Below are 11,447 nucleotides of genomic sequence, written 5' to 3' on the forward strand. Positions count from 1 at the left end.
GAAAAACTGCTGAAAATCAGTTCCATTCGTCGGCTCGGAAAGAGTATGGTTTGATCTGATAGATAAGACATCTTGGTTGGTGACCCAACTAATTGAGCGTATGGAAAACCTCAGCCTAAAAGGTGCTTACAAGTTCTTCAAGGAGAGAATCACCAGGGCTGCTGAGGCTTGCACCGTCAGCACAAGGACTAGACCAAAGAAGAACACACTACATGAGCCCAAGGGCCATGCAGCTGAAGAAGAGTAAGGAGGAGTATAATGTACATACGCGCGTATGTACGTGTATGTCGTACATACACGCGGACACAGGATGCTCCGGACCACGCCAGGTTTGTGCGGTGTCGCAATGAACTTTGGAAGTTGACTGGAAATCTTCGCAAAGAGTAAAAGATGAGACTAGAGGCAGACCTCAAAAGAAACCCTAAGGCCTTTTGGAGGTACGCTGATTTAAGACTACGCACAAGATGCAGAGTAAGAGACACGCTGTTATATAGTGTAACATGGAGTGATCCGCTGTTGTATGGAGTGTTACCTGGCAGTAGCAAAAAAAACGTCAATGTTCCCTGAGAAATTTTCGGCAGTGTTTTCACAGACGAGGGTGCTTCAGAGCAAAAATCACTTAAAACTTCCGAGACTTGACCTTTCTCAACAGCCCTAAATAACTCTGCATTTTCCAAAACTGGTATCGTTGAACTCGCCATGAATTGAAGAGCCAGACGAGACACGTGCAGTCCTGCTTCTGTCTGCGAGGGGTTCCATGCCCAGGCGTCGCAGGATGTGCGAGTGCTTTTCCTTACGGCCGATGATGATTTTCATGGCTCTCTTCCGCACTTTCTGAAGATGTTGCGCCTCCTTGGCAGCGCGTTCTACATGAAAAAACCGGTGCACAATATTCTAGCTATGGTCGAATGCATGTACTAAAAACCTGGACAAGCTGCTCCCTTGGTGGATCGTACATATTCATACTGTAGAGTATATATATAAAGATTTCGATCCTTTGGTTACAATCTTACTCACATGTACTTGCCATGATATGTCATTTGATGGTTACGCCTAAGAACTTGGTTTCGGCGGCAGTTGGAAGGCATTTTCCTCAAATCATGATGTCCGGTAGTGCTGATGGCTTTTTGGCTGTGAGAAAAATGCGTGGCTTGACATTTGTCGATGGTTGTGACATTTTGTTTGCTGTCGCCGAATCACGTATCTTATCGGTGTACTCTTGCAGCTGACAGTGCTGATCTGGTTGGTCAATCGGACACGCCTGGTATTTGGTAAGATCACCTACATACTTCAGCTAACTATCAATGTCATCATGATCATGATCATAATGACGGAGTACAATGTCTTGCGAACCGGTAAAGCAAACAAGTTTCGTTAGCAGTAGGACCCACGGGCCTCCCATTTAGGCAGACTTGCGAGGGAACCTCCAATATTGCTGTCAATCGCTGGACAGACATCCCACTATCATATCATATCACAGCCACGATGGCTGTCGACGGTAGTCGGCGCGTGGCGCCATCTGCTAAAATTTGATGAACGGGTGGCCTACGACGCCACCTATTGAGATCTGTGGAAGCTGTCGGGCGCTGGCAGCGGAGTGGGATCAGCGTCCAGTCGGGGCCACAGCAAACACGTGCAGCTGCCAGTTGGGTCTGCCCAAAGACGACAGTACCCTCAGGGTTCAAGGGTTTGCGGACAGCCACAAGTTAACGCCTGATTTGGACTCTCCATTGATCTTTCAATACCCCTATTTCCCACAGGCTCCCAGGCACAGCACCTTAAAGTCATCTGCAGTCTGCTGTTCCGATTATTACTAGGATGACCTAAAACCCTGTATGAACGGAGTGCATCGTTATATTTACCTCCATTCGGCTCAGAACAACACGCCGTCAGGCACCTTCCGTCCGGTTGCATCAAAACAGCACCACACCGTCAATCAGCATATCTCTAAAAATCCTTCACTCGGTACCAACAACCTAGACGTCAGTCCGAGAGCACCAGTCGACGTCAATCACTGGACCATAGGGCGACTCCCGCGCCGCTGATCCCGACCACAGGCCTGCAACTGTCTGTCCCCGCCGGGTTCCACCCGCCGCGCACGGTCAAGCTGGGCGCCAACTCACGTCGGCTCCGGCTCCGTCACGTCGAACAGCCGGAGCTTTCCGTCGTCCATGGCGGCCAGCAGCTGGCGACCGTCGTCGCTGACGTCTATCTGCAGCACTCCGCAGGGTGCCGAGGTAAGCCGGCACTCCAGGCGGCTGCTGCGCGCGTCCAGCTGAAGGACGGCGCCGTCCAGGCAGCCAGCGAAGAGGCGGGCGGCGGCCGGCGCCCAGCGTAGCCCGCTGAGGCCGGCCAGGCCCGTCAGCCGGTGGCGCGGCCGCTGCGTCGTCACGTCCCACACAGTCAGCACGCCGCCAACCGTCGCCGTGGCCAAAAGACCCGGGTCGCTGACGCCGAACGCCGCCGCCTCGACGCTGCGTGGCCCGGCGCCATCCTCCTCGGCGTCCCCGGCCGCGGCCGCCGGCGTGTCGGGCGCACAGTCCAGCGCGCCCAGCAGCTTGCCGCTGGCGGCGCTGTACAGCCGCAGCCACCCGTCCAAACTGGCCGTCGCCACGAGCACGCCGGCCGGCTGGGCGGCCGCACAACTGACAGCGGCGCTGTGCGCCAGCGCACCGCCAAACTGGTGCAGCGTCTCGCCGGAGCGCAGCTGGAACAGGCGCGCCGAGCCGTCCTCGTAGCCGGCCAGCAGACGCGCGCCGTCCGGCAGCAGGGCGGCCGCCGTCCAGGCGCTGCCGTGACCGGCCAGCGTACGCGTGTCACCGCGCGGCACGCGCCACATCCAGCCGGCGCCGTCCTGCGTGCCGGCCAGCAGCGCCGCCGTCGCTGAGTGCCAGCCGAGCCAGGTGAGGTCGGAGCCGACGTCGAAGTCCCACACCTTGGGCCCGGCTGGCAGCTGGTACACCTGCACCAGACCGGCCATGTCGCCGGTGGCCAGCAGCCGGCCGTCGGCGCTGAACGCCACGTGCGCCACCGAGTCGCGGTGGCCGTCAGTGGTCAGCTGCAGCGCGCCCGTGTCCGTGCGCCAGACGCGTGCGCAGTCGTCTTCGCCGCCTGACGCAGCCAGCGCGCCTCCGGCCGGCGAGAGGGCGCAGCAAAAGGCCGAGCCAGTGTGGCCGGCCAGTGTCAGCCGCGACACGTCCTCGGGCAGCTCCTCGGCCATCGCCGCGTCCTCCTCGTCGTCCTCGTCATCGGGCGGCGAGCCGTCGTCCAGCGTGGCCACCTCCTCCAGCACAAGGCCGTCGTCGTCAACCAGCAACTCGTCCGGCGACGGCGAGCGCTCGCCGTCGTCGCCTCGGAACGGCGACGGCGGCGGCGTGTCGTGCTCCCTGCCAGCGCCGCCCATCACGCCTACCTGCAGGAGAAGCACTAGTCAGGTTCAGGGAGACAGTGACACTGCTGAAGTGGTTGGGTTGTTGATTGTCAATGTTGAATTATTGATTTGATAATACTGATTGGTGTCTGGTCTGGAAAATGTATCTGTCTGTCTTACTGTCTTAAACTGTCTATCTGTCCATCTGTCTTACGCTGTGCATTTAGAGCTAACCTATCACTTTCAGGTCATAGTCACACTTACAACTGCTATCATGCAAATTTTCCAACTAAATACAGCAATCAAGAAATGCCATTGTTAACAGGATTGACAATTGTGGCTTTGGTATATCATTACCATGTTCTTGCATATGACATGTCGGGCAAGTATGCACATAGGCACCATCACAGTATGCTAGTCATAAGAACACTATCATGATTTTGCCTTTTGTGGAACACCTAACAAAAAGGTCCATGATTTCTGCCTAGGAAATATGCATTGATGAGCCTTTGTCACAAGCACTTTGCACATGGCTTTCTACCATGACAACCATTCATATGTGATACAATGTTGCATGCTGAAAGCATGAATTAGTAACCTTATGCAATAATGCAGTGCTATCTGGGAAGGTGTCTGCCATGCAATGGCTATCTCTGCAACTTCAACATTTCTTTCAGGGCTGTGGTAGGCTTTTTATCTGTCTTTGGGAATTCAATGACCTGCTGACAAGAAATGGTTATTAAATGCAACTTTCAACATCAAACATGGGCCATTCCCACCTTGGCACATGGTTTATGCCTTGTAGTCTGAACTTGAGCCAAGTGCGGCACCATAGATGCACCAAAGATCCAATGTCATACTGCAATAAACATGTCTCACACAGAACATTTCTAGAGTAGCAGCAACATTGCATCAAAAATTTCAGAGCATGTGTGCGACACAGTTCTGAATGGTCAGACCAGCACATGGAGCCATTTTTTGTGGAATGATGAAGTTTCAAGTGCAATTCAAGGCAAATGTACCCTAAATCCATTTTAAGCTCAACAGTGTAGATTCAGCAGTATGGCCTAGCCTAAGTGTGACATATGTCAGCATAAGGGTCAGTGTACAGGTATTGCATACCCAAGAGTGCACAATTTGTTCTATGATGGTCTATGCCCATCATTTCCACCCCTTCTTAATGCCATCTACGCAGTTCAGTCTTGTGGAAATGTACAACATTTAAAACTGACCTCATTGAATCAACCAACACATGCTTTGAGCTCACAGAGCGTCCCGATGAACGTATTTTGTTCCTGAAAGCAGTTTTTTCTGTTATCCGTTCGCGCTCCAACACCTACAGCCCTTACCTTGTTTTTACCTGAACACTCAGTAAGTAAGCGACAGATCAACGACTGAGTAAATTATGCACCCCAAAAGCACGTGACACCGTCACGTAGGCGAGGGCTTCCCAAGTTATGTCGGCTCCAAACCCGCAGAGCAAGCGTGAATGGACAGAAACGGCATTGCCACAGGCGAAGTCGAGGCCTACAATGACGCGTGCCATTTTGTCTCCATAGCGGCGCCTTAAGACTGATATGGTAGCGCCCTGTTTAGGCTGCCCACACCTAATTATTTTGGCAGGTAAAAGAAATTCACCCCAGGGCCCCTTTCGATCTGTCGTCAGCACGATTGTCAGCTGGAATGCGCGACGCCACGCGTGCTGACTGAGCGTTTGATGTGTGGGCGGACAGGAAAGCTTTTTAACTTAACTTTCCCTTCTTCTTTTACCTTTGACTTCTGTTCACACACTGGTTTACCGCTGACCATGACACGCTACGTACAAAGTGGTGTTTGGAGGTGTGGTTTCCGTTCCGGTATTACCATCATCTATCCCATTGGTATATTGCGTATTTCTTCCTATTTCCAATGCATTTTAACTTCGTCCCTCTCACTTGAAATATAAATTTATAACCCCACTAATTTATCGGGCAACGCAACCACACACTACACCAGTCATTGCCACATCTTTTCATGGCTGCTCTTGGCATTTCAATTCCTACCTTATCTATCTCACGTCGTGTTTCCCCCAAAATAAGACAAGTGCTCCCGCCCCACCTAACGCACTCGCCAACGCAAGAGCTACCAAACAAATTCCCGTTTCTGTCAAGAGAGTGCTCTTTAAGCTGGTAGCGCTTTCTCCCCATGTTGACAGGCTGACAAAAAAATCCTGGCATCATCGTCAGCCGCCGGCACGTGTCGTCACAGGCCACGTGACTTTGTGGTTTCGTGATGTGACGTAGGACGAATGCTGTGCCATGATTGGTGCTTACAAACGTACTGACGATAGATCCAACGCGGCCCTGACGTCATTGCCGGCCGGCACGTGATGTCACATGCCACGTGACGTCACGTAGGGCGAATACTGGGTTATGATTGGTGATGGCAAACGTGCTGACGGCAGATCGAACGGCGTCAAAAAGGCGTGTAGATCGGCCTTGGAAAAAATGGCCTTTGGCCGCATTCGAACTGTCATTGGCACGTTTGTCAGCACCAATCACGGCCCAGTGTTCTCCTTACGTCATATCATGTGACTGCAGTGTCATGTAGCATGAGATATCACGCGCTGGCTGACAACGATGTCAGGGATTTTTGTCAGCTCGTCAGCGTGGAGGGAAAGCGTTACCAGATTTACAAAAAAAACTCTGGTCGCGTTCGATCTGTCGTCAGCACGTTTGTCAGCACCAATCACGGCCCAGTGCTCGCCCTGCGTCACGTCACGTGACCATAAAGTCACGTGTTCTGATGTCACGCGCCGGCTGACGATGGCAGGATTTCTTGTCAGCCCGTCAACATGGGGAGAAATCGCTACCGATTTAAAAATAACTGCCAAGGAAGCGGGAGTTGCTCTCGAGTTGGCGAATATGTTAGGTGGGTAGGGGCGCTTGTCTCTAGTTTTGGAGGGAACGTAGCGTAGGATAGATAGGAAGGGAATAAAACTACCAAGAACAGTCACGAAAAGGTAGGTGGAGTGATTGTTGTGGTGTGTAGTTGCATTCACCAGCATATTAATAGGGTTGGAGTGATCGTAAAAGATGAAGAACACGAGCAGAATACCACGGGTCTCGAATATGAGCTTTGTCAGTGCAAGATAAAGTTCAGTGAAAGGTTGGGCTTGATGCAAGTACAAGTAGCAGTGAAGGATCGGTAAACCTTTTGCACAAAAAATTAGTGAGCAACACTTAAAATGAGAAGGGACGAAATAGAAGTGGGGTGAAAATGCGAAGAAAGCACTCCACTCCGTCTGACGCATTAGTCAGACGATGGTAATATCAAAGCAGGATCCACACTTCCAAACACCGCTTTATAGGAAGCGTGTCATGGTCAGCGTTAAGTAAGGGTTAGTTACCGCTGACCACAGGGGGTCAGACCACACGGTCTGACGTAGTGGAAAGGTAAAGCGAAAAAGAAGGCGAAGTAAAAAAGAACTTTCCGTCAGTCCACGCATCGCATGTTTGTTAGCACACGTGACGTCACGCATTCCAGCTGACAAACGTGCTGACGACCGATCGAACGAGGCCTCTGACAAACAAGCGTTAGTTTGATTTGGTAGATCTTGCGTTGGTGAGTACGTTATGTGGGATGGGGGCCACTTATGTCTTATTTTGGCGGAATGCAACGGAGAATAGATAAAAAGGAAATTGGACTGCCAAGAGTAGCCATGAAAAGATGAATGACGGGGATTGGTGTGATGTGTGGTCGTGTTCCCCAGTAAATTAATGGCGCTAGAGGAAAGGGCAGAACCAGAGGCGGGGGGGGAGACAAGGCCAAGGCCCTTAAAAGGCCCTTAAGTGGGCCTCCCTTAGGCCCCAAAGCCTCCGAAAAGGCCCAAAGCCGGCCGAACAGGTGCAGTTTTTTAAACACCAAACAGCAACAAAGATGGATATCTTTGGGTTTCCAGGCAGGCTAAGAACAGTCGCAGGCAAAAGTGAAGGGCGCACGAGAAAACAAAAAATACTCAATGATTAAAAAGGCTGTAATCTGGGAATTCCTGAACCCCGTATCTCTGTCCAGGGGCCCCATACTGTTTCCGGGACCTATATGCCCACTTGCTACGGTCATTCCGTTTGTTAAGGAGAATGGCATGCTGCCCTTGATTTCTTTGCATTTGTTCGGAGGGCCCTACACTGTTGCTGGGTCCGTCCTGCTGGCGTGCCCAGGGCACTGTCGTCAACCAGAGGGCCTTCCACGGATTCATTCCATTCGCCAGACAGGCTCTGTGGGCTGCAGCCGAGGCGCCGTGCGTTAACCTGCCGTGGTGTTATCGGTTGCTCAAGTGCCCTTTACATTGGTCTCGGTTAACCTACCGAAACACTCGCCATAAGCTCATAGGCCTTCTGCATTGGTCTAAGGCGCTTCCAATTCTTTGTTATTTGCTTAAGGCTTCTAAGCTCTTGTCAGGACCCCCATCTGTTAACCCGCTTCGGCAAACTCGATCGTTCGGGACGATCTGAATTGGGCCTTGGGTACTATCTATTTGAATGGAGGGCCCTGCACACTTGTCGGGGCCCCGTCTGCTAGCATCCTGGGGCACACTGGATTGTTTGGGGGCACTGCACATTATATATTTGATGTAGGGCCCTACGCTCTTGTCGGAGGCCATCTGATAGCCGGCTCAGGAACACTCGATCTTTCGGGGGCCCTCCACAATGGGTCTTGAATGCTTCTTATTTGACTGGGGGCCTGTGCTCTCGTCGCGGACCTATCTTATAAGCGGTTCGGGCACATTCGATCGTTCAGGGGCCCTCTACATTGGGTCTTGGGCACGTCCTATTTAAATGGGGAGTTTTACGCACTTGACGGGGCCCCCTCTCTGTTCGTCTCCTCGGCCACACTGGATTGTCCAGGGCCCCTACACATTGGGTCTTGGTGTTTTAATTTAGAGCTCTGCGCTCCTATCCGGGCCACCTGATAACCTGCTCGGATACACTCCATCTGTCAGGCGCTCTTCGCACTGGGCTTTGGATACTTTTCATTTAAATAGAGGACCTTACGCTCCTGTCGAAGTCCCTCTTGATAGCTGCTTAGTTACATTCAATCGTTTTGAGACCTCTTTACTGGGTGTTGGGGGCTTCCTACTTGAAAGGAAGGCCCTACGCTCCTGACGGGTGTCCCGATCTGTTACTCTGCCCGGGCACACTCGATCATTCCGGGCCCTCCACGCTGTGTCCTGGGTACGTCCTATTGTAATGAATGGTCCTATGTTCTTGGCGGGCCCCATATATTAAGCCGCTCGAACCGGTAGCAGATACAGAGATGGAAGTATGGAAACATGCCCACATGGACCATGCCGAGGGACCTGCAGGATTCGAAGGGGTCTGCCACCGGCCAAACGGACGCAGTCTTCTAACAACACAAAAGCAACCCAATTTTGGACCACAGACGACCATGAACAGTTGCTAGCAAAATTAAAGAGCTCACAAGCAAACAAAGTTAATTCTTCGCTGATTGAGAAAGTGTTTCTTAAGCAACAAAAAACTCCCCCTATGGTGGGAAATTTTGGGGCTCATCACGCTGTCCAGGGCCCTGTTGTCCCGGTCCGCTATGTCCGCTTGCCGGGTCAAACCGATCGCCAAGGAGCTTTCCACGTTGCCCTTGACCTCTTTGCATTTTCTCACACGGCCCAATGCTGCTGCTGGGACGCTATCGGCTTCTATGCCTGGGCGCTCTTGGTCGATCAGGTTTTCCTCCACGGATTCTTTCCATTCGCCCGAAAGGCTCTATACGCTTTTTCCTGGGGTCCCCACATGACAGGACACACTCAGTTGCTCAGCGGCCATTCACATTAGTCTCGGGTTATTCCCACTTGCCCCGAGGGGCTTGTGCTGTTGTTGGAGCGCATATAAGGTAAGGCACCAGACACTCAATGCTCGGGAGCCCTCTATTTTGATTGAGGGCTCTTTGCCTCTGATCTCATTTACGGAGGACTCTTTACTTTTATCGAGGTACTTTATGTTAACCTGCTCAGGTACTGTTGATTTCACAGGGGTATTATTTCATGGTCTTGGGTAATTCCTCTTTGCTCGGAGAGTTCCGTGCTCCGGCCGTAACCTCACATGTCAGCCTGCCGGGGCGTTACCAATGGTTTAGGCCCACCACATTGATTGTGGGTTCTTTTCGCTTGCTTTGGGGACCCTTTACTTGTTAACGGAAGCCTCTTTGTTTGTCTCCTGCGGCACGCATGATAGTTCAGGTCCCGTCCTATCGGCCTTGGTGCCTTAGCCTTTGAGCAGCAATCAGATATTCGCTGATGAATTTTTATGCGCAATCGTCGACCGTGATTTTACATCCCGCAGATGTTGTATGTGTCATTTTCCTCGGCAATTGAGTGTGTGGCACTATATACATGTGCATCACGTTCTTAACCTATTTTGAATGTTGGGCTATTTCGTCCTCGTGTCTAACAAAGTAAATTCTGCATTAGTCATCAGCGATCAACTGATGAGTAATCGTAAAACATGAAGAACAGGAACGAGACGCCACGGGTCTGGAACATGGACTTTGTCAGTTTGAAGGGACTGCTTCACCTTAACATGGGGTTTTGAACTGCGATAACCATCTTCAGGACATTTTGATGCAATTCACGGCCACGCCCATTTTAAGACCCAAAACCCTCTGGTTCCCGAGTTATACGCCGGGAAAGTGCGAAAAGGTTTATTTGGAGCACATTTCAAAGTCACCTAGGCATTGATGCCTTCATAGAAACGTCATACAAGTGCCGTTATATTACAGGCTGTTTTCTACTTATGGTCAAAGCAGCATGGCTGCTGATACATTCGCAAGAGCGATGATGCGGCACGTATGATACATTCCGCGGAAGGTGATTGGCCGTTCGTAAGATTTCGCTGCTGAATGCGTGTCGCGAACGTAAGCGTTAGCACTTTCGGTTTGCAACGAGTGGTGTGACACTCGTTGCAAACGGGTCATTCTTCGGTATTTCTAGGCCGTTGGTCAATGTTATAAAAAGAGAACGCCACGGTTTGCAAAAAAGGTGCAGCACCGAAAACAGAACGGCATTATCCCAAACGTTATTCAACGAAGATGCGACGGCAAATCTGCCTTTTTCCTCCGGCTGGGTTTTTTTCTTCTGCTGATGGATTTCGTACAGACAGCTCCATTGGCGCCTTGTGCACCGGAGCAAAGAACCTTGCCCGGGTTTATGGGTTAGCGAGGCACTACAAAATTAAGGAAATGATAAAGTAATTTTTGATATATAATTTACTACATATTTACCACATACTATGGGACAAATTTAAATCTTGGATACAAAATTGTGTCCTTGAAGTACAACCTCTTGAGCCGAATTACCATGAACTCCCGTTTGGATTTTGTTTTGAAGGGAGCTGACGATAAATTGCAGTGTTACAACCGAAAACCTATGCAGAAATTGTGAGAAAACCTGCAAGTTACTAGTCCTACGGGTTGCGCAAGTGTGGGATCACACTTATCTGACATTAGAGTGTGAGTGAGGGGTTTTAAATGGATGTGATCACAGGTGGTGCGTGCCAGTGGCTTGTATTGATCTTGATGTGATGGGGAGTGTGCGTGCGAGGCTTGTTCTTCTGAAAGATAATATTGTTTTAGTATTATATGGCTTAATCACTCCCAATAAAATGTGATATATTGATACCTGCCACTATCTTTAGGTTTGCATTTGCACATGACAAGATAGGGATTTCGGTAAACTGAAAGAAACACCAGCACCCATGCTGCAGGGGTGTTCAAAGGCAGTTTGCTGCTTCATTACGATCTTGTCAACATCTTGAATCTATTGAGGTGTTACAGCACGTAATTTATCCATTGCATGCCATTACATTCGCAATTTATTCAGGCGGTAGGGACAAGTCAGTATGGCTCATTAATGGGCATGCTTGGTATAAGCTCGCATGATACAGCTTTGCAAAATTGCCTTGCATGCCTGAATTATGAAAAGACAGTGCTATATTACAATAGATGCACGCAATACTGGCCTAACAAATTTTGCATGCAGACAATGTATTGAGTCATCATCGTCAAAGTCACTGTAACTTGTGTGAGA

The 11,447-nt window shown here is 50.6% G+C and overlaps 1 protein-coding gene across 1 annotated transcript; it reads right to left on the reverse strand.

Annotated features, from left to right (window-relative positions):
* Nucleotides 1–1,852: 1,852 nt before the first annotated feature.
* On the reverse strand, nt 1,853–4,871 carry LOC119103618 (angio-associated migratory cell protein). Its single transcript, XM_037227214.1, has 2 exons — nt 4,720–4,871; nt 1,853–3,412 (listed from the first exon to the last, which is right to left on the reverse strand). The coding sequence occupies exon 2, from the start codon at nt 3,401–3,403 to the stop codon at nt 2,120–2,122; it is 1,284 nt and encodes a 427-aa protein (XP_037083109.1). The 5' UTR covers nt 3,404–3,412; nt 4,720–4,871; the 3' UTR covers nt 1,853–2,119.
* Between the last annotated feature and the right edge of the window lie 6,576 nt (nt 4,872–11,447).

The sequence above is a fragment of the Pollicipes pollicipes genome, unplaced genomic scaffold (genome assembly GCF_011947565.3).
Source record: "Pollicipes pollicipes isolate AB1234 unplaced genomic scaffold, Ppol_2.1 Scaffold_5724;HRSCAF=6776_pilon_pilon_pilon, whole genome shotgun sequence".
Lineage (NCBI taxonomy): Eukaryota > Metazoa > Arthropoda > Thecostraca > Pollicipedomorpha > Pollicipedidae > Pollicipes > Pollicipes pollicipes.